Source organism: Cyprinus carpio, chromosome A15, assembly GCF_018340385.1.
Source record: "Cyprinus carpio isolate SPL01 chromosome A15, ASM1834038v1, whole genome shotgun sequence".
NCBI lineage: Eukaryota > Metazoa > Chordata > Actinopteri > Cypriniformes > Cyprinidae > Cyprinus > Cyprinus carpio.
The window spans coordinates 8,711,096-8,728,787 of record NC_056586.1 but is presented as its reverse complement, the minus strand read 5'-3'; the positions used below and the strand labels follow the sequence as shown (position 1 = coordinate 8,728,787).

Here is a 17,692-nt window from a genome sequence, read left to right as displayed (position 1 = left end):
TAGCAAGGTTTTTTTTTTTTTCCTTCCCAAGAATAGTATAGACAAGAAAAGAAAAGGTAAGTGCTAGTATTAGTTGGTCAAGTGCTGGCGAAAAAGATGAGTCTTTAGATGTTTTTGAAAATGAGTAAAGACTCGGATGATCAAATTGAGATTGGGAGGTCATTCCACCAGCCGGGCGCAGTCCAGGAAAAAGTCCATGAGAGTGATTTTGAACCTCTTTGGGATGGCACCACGGCGCCGTTCACTTGCAGAACGCAAACTTCTGGAGGGTGCATAAGTTTGAACTAGTGAGTTTAGGTATATCAGTGCCGTGCCAGTGGTCGTCTTGTAGGCAAGCATCAGTACCTTGAATTTGATGCGAGCAGCTACTGGTAGCCAGTGTAAACTGATGAGGAGAGGAGTAACGTGAGCTTTTTTTGGCTCATTGAAGACAACCCTCGCTGCTGCATTCTGGATCAGTTGTAGAGGCTTGATAGTACATGCAGGAAGGCCCACCAGGAGAGCATTACAATAGTCCAGTCTGGAGAGAACAAGAGCTTGGACAAGAAGTTGTGCAGCTTGCTCTGATAGGAATGGTCTTATCTTCCTAATGTTGTATAGGGCAAATCTGCAGGACCGGGTCGTTGTAGAAATAGGGTCTGTGAAGCTTAACTGATGATCCATCACAACTCCTAGGTTTCTGGCTGTCCTGGAAGGAGTTATGGTTAAACATAAGATACATGATTTAATCCAAATGAAAAGAAGATAAATCTGCTGTGATGTTAGTCACGCCGCTAGTCCAATAATGTTTTAACTCCACATCAAACTTTACTTATAATCCTACAATTGATCATACTGGTATGTTTTAAAATCAAATGTGATGCAGCTAGAGTTAAAAGAGGACTGCTGAGGGTCCATGCTTTGAAAAGCGTTATCAAATATCTGCAGATATGACATCAGCTGCAAAAAGAGATGTGATTCACTTCCATGCATCCTTCCTCTTAACACTTATTTCTCAACAGTAAGTAAACAAAGACCAAACTAAGACTAAATACAGGATATGAAACAAGATGGCTTGAGTAAACTGAAGTCAGTTTTTTCTTGTTCATTGTGAACAAACATTTCAGCTATTCTGTAATTCTTATTTCTGTTTTTCTTTCTCTCTCTCTTTTTAAATGCTTACACAGTGATACACATATTCATTTATGTGCTTTCCAGAAACCTCTGATCTGATCCATGTGATCTAAGTGTTTATGAGCACAATCAGGTTCAAAGAACGATATGTGAACCAAATGCAAATATGCACATTTGTGGCTGTAGAACTGTCAAAATAATGTCAGTGACTGTGGCAAAGAAATTTTTATATATATATATATATATATATATATATATATATATATATATATATATATATATATATTTATTATTATTATTAATTGGTCAATCAAATTAATCTAATCTAATCTAATCTAATCTAATCTATATATCCGGATACATAATTATAAAATGTTGTATAATAATAATATATAATACAATAATTTCAAAATATTATATTATGAATACTAATATATTGCTATAATGTATAATACTTAAAAAATAATAATAAAAATTATAATATATCTATCTATCTGTATATCTGTATTTTCTTATGTTTATATAGATATATTTGTATTTTTATGTTTTTGTGATTATATATGTATATATATATATATATATATATATACACATACACACACACACACAACTTCATTACTTCATAAAGGCCTTATGCACTACTCTATACATATATAACACTATAGAGAGAGAGAGAGAGAGAGAGAGAGAGAGAGAGAGAGAGAGATAACAATATCATATGATACAATAATACAATGTAATGTAATATAATGTAACATAACATTACTACTAACAATGTTGATTTTATTAAAACTATATTTCAAATAGCTTTAAATGGAGCATAGCAGGTCTTAGTACATGACACTGCTTGGATATCCATGTACACTATTCATAACTTTTTATTTTTATATCTATAATGTAAAATTATTTATATTCGATTGCTTTATATTTGACATTTGTGACGTTGACAGAGAGTAGAGGGGCTGTCCTTATCAAAAATGAAGAGGGTTGAACTTTGTCAAGGGCAAAACGTTCAATGATTCGACTCTCCACCTTTCCCCAAATCCTCCACCCCTCATCCGAAAGCTTGCGCTGTCATCTTAAAGCATCACGCTGCCATGAACTAACATGAGAAGTGAGCTCATGAAGACACATCCTGTTGTTCTGTGCAGGGCGAAAAAAAACATGACCCTGCGTGTCAAATGACACCCAACACAAACCTGCTCACTGCTCCCCGGTGAAAGCAGCATTCTCACGCAGTGATCGAGGGAGTCGATGCTCGATTGCTCTGGTCTGACGCGAAGATGGCAGAATCGGAGTATAACGTTTCCGTTCCTCACATGAACTCCCTTCTACAAATGGATCCTTACCTCAAACCCTTTGAAAACGACGTCCAGAGGAGGTAAAACGTGCTTTTAAGCGTTATTTGCATCTTGTGGCTGCGTAATGGTCCTGTGCCCTTCCCAAACGCACAATGACACACGCACTTCGGAGGTGTTTTGTTGTTTTACTGCAGTGCCCATTGCTGGATGCTCTCCGCCCGCCTCTGTTTGTTAGTGCTGCGTGTGTCCTGATCAATATGTAAATATGGACATCTGATGGTTTCTGTGGGAGCTTGATGGCGATGACACAACACTTCTCTGAAATCAACACGGTCAACTTCAGCACAAATAAAAGAAAACGCAGCTTTAAGACAGTGGAGGACAGCAGTTATTTGGCGTTTTGTCGTGCTTCGTAGAGTAACAACAACACTATATGCCCTCAAGGCAACATTTTGAAGTCCTCCTTTTGACCTCCTCCTCCCCTTGTACTTGTCACATAACAGCTACATGAGCACATAACTGTTTTTTTTGTTTGTTTGTTTGTTTGTTTGTTTGTTTTTCTCGGATAAATATCACAATATTTTGTCATTAACTTGCAATCTTTTAAACGAACCTAAGCAAAATATATGTTTTAAAATACTAATAAAATTAAATGTAAAGAATTTGTTATGAATATTCTGCTAAATAATAAAAAAAGATGACATTTGTTGATGGAACAAATAAAAAAAAAGAAAAAAAAACTTTTTTGATGCAATCTGTGTTGTGATAAAATTGCATAAGAGTTGTTTTTATTTACATTTAAAGTAATTCCTAAAATGCATTTTATTTTTTAACATTCTGTATTTACACACACACACACACATACATATATATATATATATATATACACACACACATACATATAAGTATATCTACATATGTTTAAAGAGGTGCTATTATGCTTTTTAACTTTTTCAACTTAGTCTGTAAAGTTGCTGTTTGAGCATAAAAAAGATCTGCAATGTCACAAAGCTCAAAGTCCAATTCAAAAAGAAGATATTTTATTTAACAGAAATCACTTATATATAGTGATTAACAGAAACTACAACGAACAACTTGTTTGGACTATAATGCATATTTTCCGGGATTTGTGATATCACAAATATTGACAAATGGGACGAGACCTGGTTGAGCTGCACTAGAGAAGGCAACGAGTGTTATCACTATTTTGGAGACATGCTAGCTTTCCCAAGGCAGACGAGCTTAGTGTGTTTGAGTGATTACAATCATCTGGGTTTAAATTGTTGTTTTGTTTATTTGGTTTTGTTTCAATTTTTGCTTGCAGCAGGCAGCTATGGTAAGGAGCATGACATTTCCCGACCAGGCGCCGAGTGCTGCCAATCACAACACAAACTGGCCCAGCTAACCAATCACAGTGCATTTCATAATTCAAAAGGAGGGCCTTCATTTGATACAGGAACTATTCCAGCCGTTCATGCCAGACTGGGGAGAGAGGTGTTGTAATAATGTAAAATATGTGCAAAATAATGTGTTTTTCAAACAACCTAGTATGAAAGTCTGTTCTAGTACACCCCAAAACAAAATCAAGACTTTGTAAAAGAGCATAATAGGACCCCTTTAATAATAAACTCAATTCACTGGGACTCTTATTTTAAAATGCCTATACTTTATTATTGCTGGTGTTGTACCCAACTTTGACCCCTTGCCAAATGATTACACCACCTAACCCCACCCCCCACCCCCCCTTCAGGTCACTACCTGAGTGCCTAAGCCCAACCCCTCCCCCACACCTCCTCCTACCAATACTAGGGAAGTAACAATTGGGCACAACACTGAACACTGGCTTTCACATTGTCATATATATATATATATATATATATATATATATATATATGAACAGATGAGCAGCAGGTCATAAGATATCTATGAGTATAAATGTGTGATATTAATTGATTGCTATCTGCTCTAAAACCGTGAGTTTGTAGAACGCTGCATTATAACTGGAATGTGTAGTGCTTATTTATTTAATGAAAACACATACTTTTGCAGTTTAATAATCACGGCTGAATCACGATTCCATTTTTTCCATGCCCAAATTTAAGACCTCTTAGATTAGATTAGGACTTTTTTTTGTTAGCATACATGCTCCTATATACATATATTTTAGAATGCAAATGCGAGTGAAATGCTCGCAACTGTTGAGCTCTGTGTATCTTTCTTTTTTTGGATATCTTACAATCCTATGTATGTGGATGGTGGGAAGAATTCAAATGGCAACTGATAGCATTTAATATTGTCATCTATTGTTACACAGACCAGGTCAGTGTTCCAGACATTGGCACTTTAATAAAACCATGTGACAACACAATAATCTAACATACTGTTTTTAATTGCATAAGTTTCACATAACTTTAGTTATTTATTTTTACTTCAGCAGTACTCCGTACTGCTTAGTATGCACTGCAGTACATTACTATTACATTCATAGCCATACAAGCATGCTTAAAATAAATGGTGAGAGAAATATTATAAGGCCACACTTATTAATACATAAAGACCTACAGGAAAGTGATTGATGACTTGGGGTGACCACCTTGAATATCTAATTATAATGTCACTCATAATTATAGTTACAGTTTAACAGAGCTATATTTGAGTATATAAACAGTGACGCACAATTGGTACTTCAGCTCTGATTGCTTATGCCTGGAGACTTCAAGTGCTCTGTACCAATTAGATGCCACTTAATTGCAATCCAGTGAGTGGCACTGTCAGCAGAGCAGTCGTTCACTCACCACTCGTCACTTTATTGCATGATATTCAGGGTCCTGTGGCACCGTCTTTACATTTGATTATAATGATAACAATGACTAATTGCACTATTGCATGCATTAAGTGTGCGTGACACAGTCTGCATATTTATGACTCGACATTCTCCATTCATTAGTGCCACAGAGACCACTGACAAGTGAAATGGAGTTCTTCATTATCGGTTTAATTAACACCAAAGTCTTGAGGGGTAGCCATCGAGGTATCTGAAAACATGGTACATGGTTTCTATTTTTTCCCCTCTCTGTGGAACTGGTTTGGAAAGTGGAATAATGTTGTGTGAAATGTGTGTCACGGACTGACCGAGTAAAACCACACGGGATGGAAGAAACTCTGATTATTAAGGAAGACTATACTCTTCTTAGCATGTTCCGTAAAACTCAAAAAATCAAGGTTAATAACATTTCAGATTTCTGGGCTACTTTCATTTGCTCTGGGTGAGAGAGCCCATAGGATCTGGAAATTGCAAATGAGATCTCTTTAATAACTCAATTGTTTCTCCTCGATTGCAGTGATAATTATAGAGAGCAAATTGAGAATTTATTTTAAGCCTTTTGCTTACAAGACAATTTCTGATTTTTTTTTTTTTTCACATAAGAAAAAAAATCATGCTGTGGTTAATCAATTATGATGCAAACCATTAAAATTGTGATATAAAAAGTGTTGACAAGTATGATACAAATCTAAATTACGAGATATGTCAAAATTAAGACGAAATGTAAACATTTCGAAAGTTAGACATGAAAGTGGTATAATAATGAGATGAAAATTCATAATTATGAGCTAAATTTAAAAAGATAATATGAGATAAAAAGTCAGTTGCTAGAAAAAGTTGATATTAGGACATTAAAATGACATAATGAGATAAAGTCAAAATTAGGATGTAAAAATCTAAATTACGAGATTATGAGTAAAATAGGACAAGAATAATATGTCAAAATTGTAAGATGAAAAGTCATAATTATTAGATAAAGTCGAAAAATTAGATAGTCAAACTCAGAGCATGAAAAAGTCAAATTTATCAGACAAACAGGATAATTGATATGATGAAAAGTTATAATTATTAAATAAAGTAAAAATTATATGGTACAAAATCGAAATGAATACATAGTTAAAATTTAAGAACATTTTTCAAAAATTTGAAATGGACAGTCAAAATTGTGAGATAAAAATCATAATTATGTCAAAAAATTTGACTTTTTTTTCTTAATTTGAATTCTTATTTGAGTTTTTTGAGTTCTTTTGACTTTTTTTGTTTTTTTTGTTTGTTATGATAATTATTGTAAAAATTAGGACATGAAAAGTTTTTACAAAAAATGTCATTTACATAAAAAGATAATTAATTGTAATTTTAAATATGAATATGTTTCTGTTTTTTTTTCTTCTAGTTTTCTTAGGAGAAACATCTGAAACAGATTTTTTTATTAAAAAAGTTTAATAGTTTTTTTAAATGTTGCAAGCCAGACTCGATCTTGCATCACCCTCATGTGCACCACAATTGTTATGCTACAGCTCCAACATCTGAGAGTTACTAAATGATGAAAGTGCACTAGGCCTCCTGACCTGCTGTATGTAAGCAGTGCATTCTCTTGTGGGAGTTGAACGGACATTAGGTGGAGAGGAGTGTTTTGGAAGTAAGATGAACTTTGTTTTATTGTTTTTTTCAAACACAGAGATTTTGTCCAGAAACAACACAAAAGTTACACACTTGATGGTTTCACTTGCGATACGCTACCTACATGTCTACACTATCTCAAGTCAGCAAAAACCTCAGGTTGTGATTGATTTGACTTCAGTATTGTGACGTATTTCTGGGTGAAAATGAATTTTGAATGAGAAAAAATAGATGGCGAGCTTGATTTTAATGTACCACCTTGACTTCTCAAGCTCACAGCAGGCTGACAGACTGTTCTAAGCTTTCAATCTGAACGCAATTCAGGGAAGCAATTTCTAAATAAATATTATAAAGACAACCTTTTGTTCCCCTTAATTAGTTTCAGAATTATGACATAGTCCTTTTGTTCCCCTTAATTAGTTTCAGAATTATGACATACGTTTAAGTTATGAGATAAAAATTCAAAATTATGAGTTGAAAAGCTGAAATTGACAAAATTATTTTAAAGCATTTCTGACAAAAAGTCAAATGGTGATCAAAGTAAAAAGCCAAAAAAGTAACAAAAAGTGATTATAAGTTGAATAATACGATAGTCAACTGTGACATAAAAACAGCAGTCATTTCAGTACCATTTATATTATTATAGTAGTAATATTTTTCAATTAGATTTTATTTTTTAGAATATTAATTTTACTGTGATTTACAATAGTGCATACTCTTTGTGTAATATGTACTTTGAATGATAATATATAAGTGTAATATAATGCATTTATAATATGTTCAGACAGTCATTGCACTGATAATCACTTATAATCAGTGTGAACAGAGCAAGCGTATCATGCTTTCCTTTCTTAGTAATATTCCATTCTCAGACACTTTGTTACTTGCGTACATGGCTCTTACTCTAAGAACATATTTTGCTTCACTCAGTAGTCTGGTGTTTTTGTTAAATAAGTGGTTTTTCGGTGTGTTTATGGGGTGAGTGGGTCACGCTGAACACATATCTGTGTGTCACGGCCCATTCGTGGCTTTTGTGGACTCCAGGGAGCCCGGGGTGAGCCTCACACGCATGTCTGGCCCCTGAACGCCTCTTTCCTCCCCATTAATAATTGTACAAAGGCAGGTGCCAGCGCAATAGCTGCTCGCCTCTTGATCAATCCCAGCATCAGAGTCCCCTGAGCAACAGGAGTGTTTCTTAAGAGTGCAAGCGTCAAAATCAACAAGGTCTTGTGTGCAGCTCTGAATCACGCTGTGCATCAGCAGAGAGAATGAAGTGTCAGGAATTCAGATGACTAAACAGACTCGGGAAACTTCAAACTGGGATTGATACAGTATGTGTTGCTCTGATCACTTGTATGATATGTGTTGCTCTGATCAACAGATTGTGATCTGTTGGTGCACAAATTAGAACAACAACCTCCTTTTATGCCTTGAAGTGAGAGATTTTTTTTTTTTTTTTTGCAATGCTTCATTTGTCTTGTGTAGGCCAGATTTTTGTCTTGGACCCTTTTATGTGGCTTTTTGATTTTTACATTTTATATTTCTGAGAGAAAAAGCATTTTGTGTGTGTGGCTACCCAGCAGTCTATGCAACAACACCAAAGTGTGAACTCAACGGTCGACCACAAAGGCTTAGGGTGGCATTTGGGACAGGCCCACAGTAAGGTCTCAAATGTCCCTAAATATAAATAGCAACCTTATTACCCCGTTGTTGTGCCCAAAATAATAATAATAATATCAGTGAGTTTGTCCAGCTTGGAGTGTGAGTGTAGAGAATGGTGATGTTAGAGCACAGGCACACATATCTAATATTTAACAATAATCCAATTATTATTATTTTTTAAACCAATTCATGCAGCTTTGGTGAGCATAAGACACCCCAAACTTTTGAACAGTAGTGTGTTATTTTATCAATAAAATAATGTTCATTTTCTTTATGCAAAATACAATTTCTGATTATTATTTTCTGTTTGTTTATGGGCGGTATATGACATTCAGTCAGTTTTAAAATGGTAGCAGATCTGGTTAGACTTAGAGTTGAGATATTCCTGTGATCTTCTCTTGTATATTTTGTCAGCCGTTTCATAATTTCTCTAAAAATACTTCCATGTAACCTCAAACTTTCTTTTGACACAGTTTCATAAAGACTGCTGGGAAAACGCAGCATTCTGTTCTCTAGACTGTGTCTCATTGCATTCTCTCAGCTGATTCTGAAATAGCATGAAATGCAGTCTGATTTTGTCTCCATCTGGGATTGATATTTCCCAGCAGTCTTTCTCTGACAGTTACTCAGCCAACTGTACTTTTGCAAGAACAAGCTCTTATAACTAAAAGAACAAACGGAAGGGAAAGTGGGAAGGTCAATGGGTCACACAGCTTCCATTCTGCATGATGTTGGCACAATGTGTCACAGCTCCAAGGTGGTTAACCAGAATGAATTTGGTTTGAATCCAAATCTAGGAACTGTGGGATATTGGCCTAATCGTGGGTTATGCCCTTGAACAAGGCACTTAATCCAGAAGTGATTGCTGCAACATGGGGCTTATGTCGATACAGTTCACTTTCTAAACAAATGCTTTAAAGAAACAGTAATTTACGATAATTTCATCTCTTTTATTAACTAATCAGCATATCATATAACTTAATTGGATTATAAGTAAACATACTAAGAAGCTTTCTTTCTATACACTGAGTGTTAGTATTTAAAAGTAATTGTTGGCTGTTTAATAAATATGTGCATGTGTTCATTTGAGTCGAATGATAATGTTTATCCTCTGTTGTTGAACCAAATATATGAAGCAAGTTGTCTGCTAAAATTGACTATTTATTAAAGTATATATATATATACATTTATTACTTTAATAATAACCAGAATAACAGTGATTATAATAATTGGGTAGCACAAAATTGAAATTTGGAGCATGCGTTTTTACCTGTAGTCAATGAGACATGTGGAAGTGCCGTTTGGAACTATAGCGGTGTAGAAAATGTGGTGGGTACGTTTTATCTGAGGATCATTACTAGATAGAAAAAAGTCACTTTATTACTTTTAAAAACGCTATTGATTGTATTTTGGACTGAGAAAATATGCAAATGAATATGCTAATTTGTCCCCGCCTCCACTCAGTCACCAGCTCGTAAACGATCCTCTAAGACAAGTGGCAATATTGGATTAATTCAGCCATATATGTTTGAACCAGAAGCTGATTCCAAAGAAGAAGAGGAAGAGTGAATGATACAGGGTCTACAAGTCCATGTTTAATAATGGAAATGCATTTTATGTATCACTCTCTACAAACGCAGAGATATAATGGACATTAATTTTTATTAGCTAGACTTTACTTTATCAAACAGCTAATAATGTGTTGCTAATGTTACATAAACCATGTTCCTGTTCACCATCTCAGAGAGCTACCTTATAAAATCAACAATCTTAGGTAGAAACTGCTTTGCTAAAGATGAAAAGCTCCATCCAGTTGACGGGATTCATTGGTTACATGTTTGTGATGGTAGGAAATGTGTGGTTTCAAACCACATTTTTCAGACTGTCTTTGGTACAGTACACTGCAGTTTTAAAGGTGCCATAGAATGCACAAATTACTTTTATGAAGTGTTTGAACACAGTTGTGTGGCCGCAGTGTGTTAAAACAACCAGCCTATAATGGTAAAAATCCACCCACTCATTTTTTTATTTTTATAATCCCAATAAAAATACCATAAACAGTCTCTCCAAACCAGTGGTTCCAGATTTCTCTCTTTTATGAAGCCATACGGAAAGTCCCGCACATTTGTGAAGTTCTCTGCCTTATTAGCATAGACAAAGCCCTGAGTGAGTAGCAGCAGTCCGCCATTACTGTTTTCTCTCTGTAGCTGCTGGAGATATACAATGTCAGTGCCAAAGATGCATTACAAGTGTCGTGTGTTGGGATGCACCAATGAACATAGGAGTCTCCATAGACCACTGAGGTTAAATTGAATTTTTGAAGGAAATGTCCCAGAAAAAAACAAAAAAAAAAACCAGAAAAGTCCTATATGTTTGTGCTAATTATTTTACTCTGGACTGCCTCGCAAACGAGAGTCAGTTCAGGGCTGGAGTTGTGCAAAGATTGCTTCTGAAAGAGGGATCAATACCAATGCTTTGTGCGCAAACGTCCAGACTCCAGACAAAGTAAGCATCACGTGTCATATTTTGTTTTCCAAAATAGCTTCTTGGCTCTTTGTAAGGCTATTCTTGCAAATTCTACCATTGTCTCTGCCTGTTTTCACTAATGCTGCCTTCACATGCTACCAAAATGAATAGGAATATGGTAGTTAAAAATTGCATTTGGAAGCAATATGAAGTCGGTTATACGGTCACCATCAGTTCAATAAGATGTGCATTTCTTGACAGATCCTTGTCAAACATTTTCTAAAGAATATTTTTTTTTTCTGAAATTATATTTTCTTAAAATAACAGCTTAAAATGTCAATTTGCAGAATTTAATAATAATAATAATAAAAAAAACTGTATTCTGCCTGCTCACTAAAAAAGTAAGTAAAAAAATAAATAAATAAATAAATAGGCTAAGTGCATTCTTAAGAAGTATTTTAAGGAAATACAAAAGATGAGAATAGCTTCAGAAGAATGCTTTGTAAATTTGGGTCGAGGTGTCCTTGACTAATAATAAAATATACTTATGAATGAATGAATGAATGTGTTTTTTTAAATTGAATGTTAGCTTTCAATTAGCAAATTACTTCGAAATGATCAAACCTGTTACTGTCAGCCGTGTTGGTTTTTGGGTTTATAGTTTTCCACCACCAGTGTGCAGCATCCACTTGGATGATGCGACGGCAGCCACAGGACAACGGCGCCAGTGCGCTCACCACACACCAGCTACAGGTGGAGAGGAGAGAGAGACAGAGCCAATCATACTTAGACATATGTGTCAAGGTGCCCTACTATCTTTAACTAAGTTTGCTGCCATTTTGGTTCTATTGTATATATGACCCTTTGATGCTTAAGTCGGACTTGCAATTTTTAGCAAATCAGAAACTCGTAGGTATGATTTCAATGAAATTCCAACAAAATTATCTAACTATTTTTTTTATTATTATTATTTATTTATTTATTTATTTTTATAGTAAAAGCTATTCCGGCACTAGTTTTCTTTTAAACTGAACAGATCTTTGCATTATTCACTCCATGTCTGCATATTTATTTAGAGCGGATGATGTCCGCTATGAATTTTCTAAAGTCAGGCACAAAAGTTCTAAACATGATTTTGTCATCTAAGACAAATTTCGGGAATCATAACAGATTTCTTTCATTGTAAGGCACACTTTGATTTCTTAGCATGACATGCTCACTGACTGCCAAATAATTGCCATTGTAGCCTCGTAGCCTCTGACGAACTTCTGACAGTGTCAGATATTTTGGGTCGCAGCCCTAAAACGTGGCTGCCCTGCTACGGCCATCTCAACAAACTCTGTTCTGTCCGGCCAACTGTCTCCAAACTTTTGTTTTCTGTGCCAGGAAAAACCTTCATGTCACTTCAAGGGCTTGTTTAGGCTTGTGTAGTACCATTTCAGTTTTAGATATTAAAATGTGACACAATTGATTGTCCAGTCAGCGCTGTCAGTCTGCCTCGGCTTTAACCTCACTAGACTTGTGCTGTACAATGCGGCAAACAACAAACTTAAAGAACAGAAGAAAAAAAATTAAACAGCAGACATTCAGCTTTAGAAAGGACATCTATAGTCTAGTAATTTGCACTCATTATTACTAATAAGCAGGTTTGCTGAAGTTCTGATTTCACTGATGTTCAGGTTTCGGTAATGACCATGTTGGAAATCAGCTTTCTATGAAGTCACCTTGACTCTCTGATTGAGATGCAGTTTCTGATGTCTCCTCTAGACTCTAATCATCTGGGACACAAGCCTGCGGACATGCGAAGAATATCACTGCCTTATGGTGCGACAGTAGGCCAAACCCCCCCTCCACTCCTCAAACACTGATTTCTTATAATGTCAGTGACTCTCATAATCACAGAGCAGCTGAAGTTTGACAGTCGGCATGGACTGGGAGGATTCAGATAAATTTCCTTGCAAATAGCTATCAGGTGTTTGCTTTAGTGTTTGCCTTTTGGAGTCCTGGAATCTGTTATGCTGTAGATGTCTTTAATAGGGTTACTGATTCAGGGAAAAACACTTTTTAGGGGCAGTGTAAGGCGTTTGTTCTCATTGGCTCAGCTCAGGTCGGTGTCGTACAAGATTCAATAGCCCTCCAGAAACCTGTTTGGTTACACTTTATTTTAAGGTGTCCTTGTAAGAGTGTTATTATACATTTAAGTACTGGGTAATGTTAATTAACTACATGTACTTACTGTATGGCTAGGGTTATGATTAGGGTTTGGCTTAGGGTTACTTGCATGTAATTATCCACAATTAATTGTTATTATAATTGTAAGTACATGTAACGTGTAACAATAACATCTTAAAATAAAGTGTTACCACCAATTCTACTTAAACTTAAATTTGAGTGCAAACTAATTTGTCTGTGAAATCTGTGTAAGAGTTTTCACAAACAAATCATGATTTATACTAAAATTTTAATTTTATGAAAAAAAAAAAATAAAATTTAGGCGCAAGTGAATATGTAGAAATCACATCATGACCTTTTAAGAACAAATTTATACGTAAAGTTCCCATGTTGGTATAAATACTAATAATTTGTGCAATTATTAGTGAGTGATTTCCTCTTTTTCTTTCGTTGTTTGATTAACTTTATATAGGCAGTAGCAGGTATATTAAGCTGCTGTCACTTTAAGACCTAATGCACAGATTCAATAAACCGACTACATCCGATAATTTACTCAAGACCTAAACACCTGTGTTTACATGAATACTCAGACAAAAGTGACATTTTGACATAATTAGTGTATATTTGTCTGTTCAAGCATGATAAGACACGTAACAGACCTCTATTCAGTACTCGTACACTGTTTAAGATGTGCTTTCTATGTGGACGCTTCAGGTGTGTGCGCACAGAAATCCAGACCGGAGTGAGTTCTCATTGGCGTTATCACAATTTTTTCTAAAGTATCCGTATGTCTGCTCTTCACTTTCTTCCAGGCATTGACCTTTTTGAACGTTTTATGAGACATGCAGCAAGTCTATGCTAATGATCAGTATGCTACAATGTGTAATACCTGCTTACGAAAGTATCACAATGAGTCTCATATCTTTATGTACACACAAATTTGTGAGTAAAATCTGTGAAAAGAAATTATTCACAACCAAATCTAAAATTATTTCAAAATGTACTAGATATTTAGGACCAACTGAAACCGTGCCAGTGACAGCTTTTGTACCTTTTTTATTTTTTCTGAGAGTGAAGGCTAAATTATTTGTGATATGCTAACATAGCATAGTATTTGACTAGCAAAGATAGTAGGCTAATCCAAGTGTAATTTCACCATTCTATACAGTATATTATACAGTATATTAAGGTGTTTAACATATGTATCATTTAAAAAAAAAAAACATTGTCATATTGTTATGATGACATTAATCAATCATGATAAGATTGTTAATCAGACATCAAATTGATTTAAAAGAAAAGTTCTTTCAGCCAATAGAAATTGCTTTGGGGTCCAAAATGTAATGTGCAGTATGATTTAAATGTTGTAATGCTTACTGTAAAGTTATTGTAATATTTAAGTATACATTTGCATGTATTCTTTTCCCACTTTCATCTCCTGCTCACTTTTAACATGGTCTGTGCTGCATTTTAGTGTAAAATCATTCATTCTCATTCATAACGAGAGCAGTCAAGGACGGAGGATGGATTAGCAGGCCAGTAACCTTTTTAAATATGACACTGTTTCGGTGCTGTCCGTCTGTGCATTGATTTATGTTAATTTCTTTTAATGTTGGAAAAGAAAAATGGGTCTTCTCTCTCCAAAAAAAATGTGTGCTTGACACTGACCGAATATGAGCACATTTGTATTCATATCATAATATTTCTATGCTTGTTAAACTGGTCCAATGGATAAATGTTGAAAGGCTTAAAACTTTAAAACCAGATGCCAGAGGTTAAACTGCCTCATTGTGATTTCACATGACCATGAATTTATCAAATGATGAATCATCATGCATCATTTCTTGTCACTTCATGGTGAATCAATCAGATTTTATTCCACTGTGCTGCTGTTTGGCTGTGGTTAAAGCACACATTCATTTCTTTGAAGGATGCAAGATGTTGCTTTTGAATTTTTCTTAAGATTTGACTAATCTGCAATTATTTTGTTCTAATACAACATTTCGTATAAATTTAGTTTGAGATTCATTTTGTTCTACTTTTGTTCATTGTGTGATTTCCAATGGTTGTGGAGATCTACAGGGATAAACAGAGTTTTGAGAAAGGCCTTTAGCATGCTGACAGCATGCTCTGCTATAGTGTACTAACAGTAACCACTAGACTGACAGCACAGTGAAACCCTCTCGTGGTCCATTGTGTCTGTAAATTCCTCCCTTTCAGCCTTCCAGTTATCAAAGCTTTGCCTTATGTAACTAATCCACAAACTTACACAGAACATTTTGAGACACTTACTGTTAGATTTCAAATTGCCTTCTGTGAGCAATGTAACTGTTATTATGGATAATCTGTAGGTCAGTGATTTTGAAAGGACTGTGTAAATTTTTTTGGTTTCAGTCATTTAGTCTGTTTATATGCGAAAAAAAAAAAGCCCCCTGTTACCCTCTTGATGAGTGCTTAGCATCCACATATACACTACTGTTCAAAAGTTTGAGGTCAATACGTTTTTTAAGAAATTAATACTTTTATCCCAACAAACACAGAACGTTCCCCTAACATTCCCATTGGGATCCCATTTGGTTATTTTTTTGGGAACCAAATAAGAACATTCTAGGAACGTTCCCTGTAGGTTATTTTTTTCCGGCTCCAAGCCTCAACTGGCTTCACTTGAGAATACTACCAAATCAGCCGTTTATGAGCACTGTTTATTCATATTAAACATTTAAGCTAAACGTTTTCAAACTTATGGTGTACACTACAGTCTTCATGCTCACAGTGTCCCAAACACATATAATTGTTATATTTATTTATTTATATTTATATTTTCATTGTCGGCTATCTGGGATTTCGGTATGGAGTTAAAGGTTAGGATTATAATTTTTTTTGTAGTATTATATCTCATTGTGAGTGTATATTAACACCTTTTGTTGTTTTCTCATGGTATCTGATAGAGCGCTTGGATACGGAAGCGGTGACGCATGAAGTCATCCTTTATAAGCAGATATTTTGTTGAAGTCATTGTTATTTGGTGCTTAAGAAGTGTAAAATCTGGGTTATTATATGGTACATGGTAGTTAAAAACGCATAATAAATAACGGGTAATTCAATCTCATTTAAAGCTCCTTATGATGGTTAAATGTGCTCTGATTATCCTTAATGATTAAACAATAGTTTAAAACAAGACATGGTTTAGTACTGATTATTGTCTTCCATGCCGCTTACTCTACCAGACGTAGGAGAGCTGGATGATTATTGACGTACAGCAGCGGTATCAGAGTAAAGATGTTAGGAGAACGTTCTGGGAACCTTCAGAGAACTTTCTGGGAACGTTCTCGGATCATATACTGAACAAAATTATAAACGCAACACTTTTGTTTTTGCCTCCATTTTTCATGAGCTGAACTCAAAGATCTAAGACTTTTTCTATGTAGACAAATGGCCTATTCCTCTCAAATATTGTTCACAAATCTGTCCAATACAGTAAAACTGCACACAAAATAAAATGTGGCGATTTTCTGAGCGGATAAAAAATGATAACTATAATGTATGGAGGAAGAGCACTTCGACCTTACGACCTTCCACCATACATTATAGTTATCATTTTTTTATCCGCTTAGACAATCGCCACATTTTATTACTTCATCACATTACACCACTGATAACTACTCATGTAACCATCTTTAAATAGGGAAAACATGGAAGTGTTTGGTGGCTTCTAAATTCATCCCTGTTTGGATCCTAAGGAATGAATGGTGCTAAGCTAAACGCTAGCATAGTGGCGCCGCACGCTACAGCGATTGAGTGCACATACTGAGACGGAAGAAGTACGTATCAACTCTTCTAAGTTGAGGGAAGAACATAGTGGAATTTGGAAGAATGGTGGCATTTTCCTTTAAATGCATAATTACACTGTAACAAGTACCCCTTAAAATAAAGTGTTACCAAATTTTTACTGTGATAACACACTAAATTACATTTGAATTTACATGTGTATTTACAACAAGTATTTGTAGCAATGATCATTGTAGCCAATTGCAGACATATCTGTTGAGGACATGAACACAATGGCTAATCAGAGGTGTTTAAGAATCCGCTCAACAGTGCTCAAAATGCTAGGGAGAAATGATAGTATCGTCACATTTTTAAAATGTCAAAAAAGCACTCGACCACATCTCTTATGAAATGGCTCCCACTAACAATCTGCCTCAAGCAAACACCACTCTATGTGTTTACCGCATCCCTTAGGGTAAAATCAACCGCGAGCGAGCCTGGGGTCCATACAGCCACCCAGAGCACGTTTAAACAGCATCAAAATTTATTCAAAAGAGTTCAGAAAATCAGAACACGTTATGGGACATTTGTTTTGAAGGTGTCTGGAACCTAAATGGACAAGCCCCAAGGGTTCTGCTTGACCATGGCAGGCCTGTCAGCTCTTCAGACTTAAAGTTCACATTGAGAATGCTGACATATTTTGGCTAGTCAGAATGGAACAGCTTGCCCTTTTCATTTTTGGGCACCATCCAAGAGCTTTGGCCTC

At 35.3% G+C, this 17,692-nt stretch overlaps 1 protein-coding gene across 1 annotated transcript in view; it reads left to right on the top strand.

The window, feature by feature from the left end:
* Nucleotides 1–2,110: 2,110 nt before the first annotated feature.
* The window catches only part of LOC109104275 (1,4-alpha-glucan-branching enzyme-like), a 129,696-nt gene continuing 114,114 nt past the window's right edge, over nucleotides 2,111–17,692 (top strand). The window contains exon 1 of the mRNA XM_042770918.1: nucleotides 2,111–2,494. Within this exon, the coding sequence (XP_042626852.1) occupies nucleotides 2,397–2,494 (98 nt within the window). The 5' untranslated portion in view covers nucleotides 2,111–2,396. The remainder of the gene's footprint in view (nucleotides 2,495–17,692) is intronic.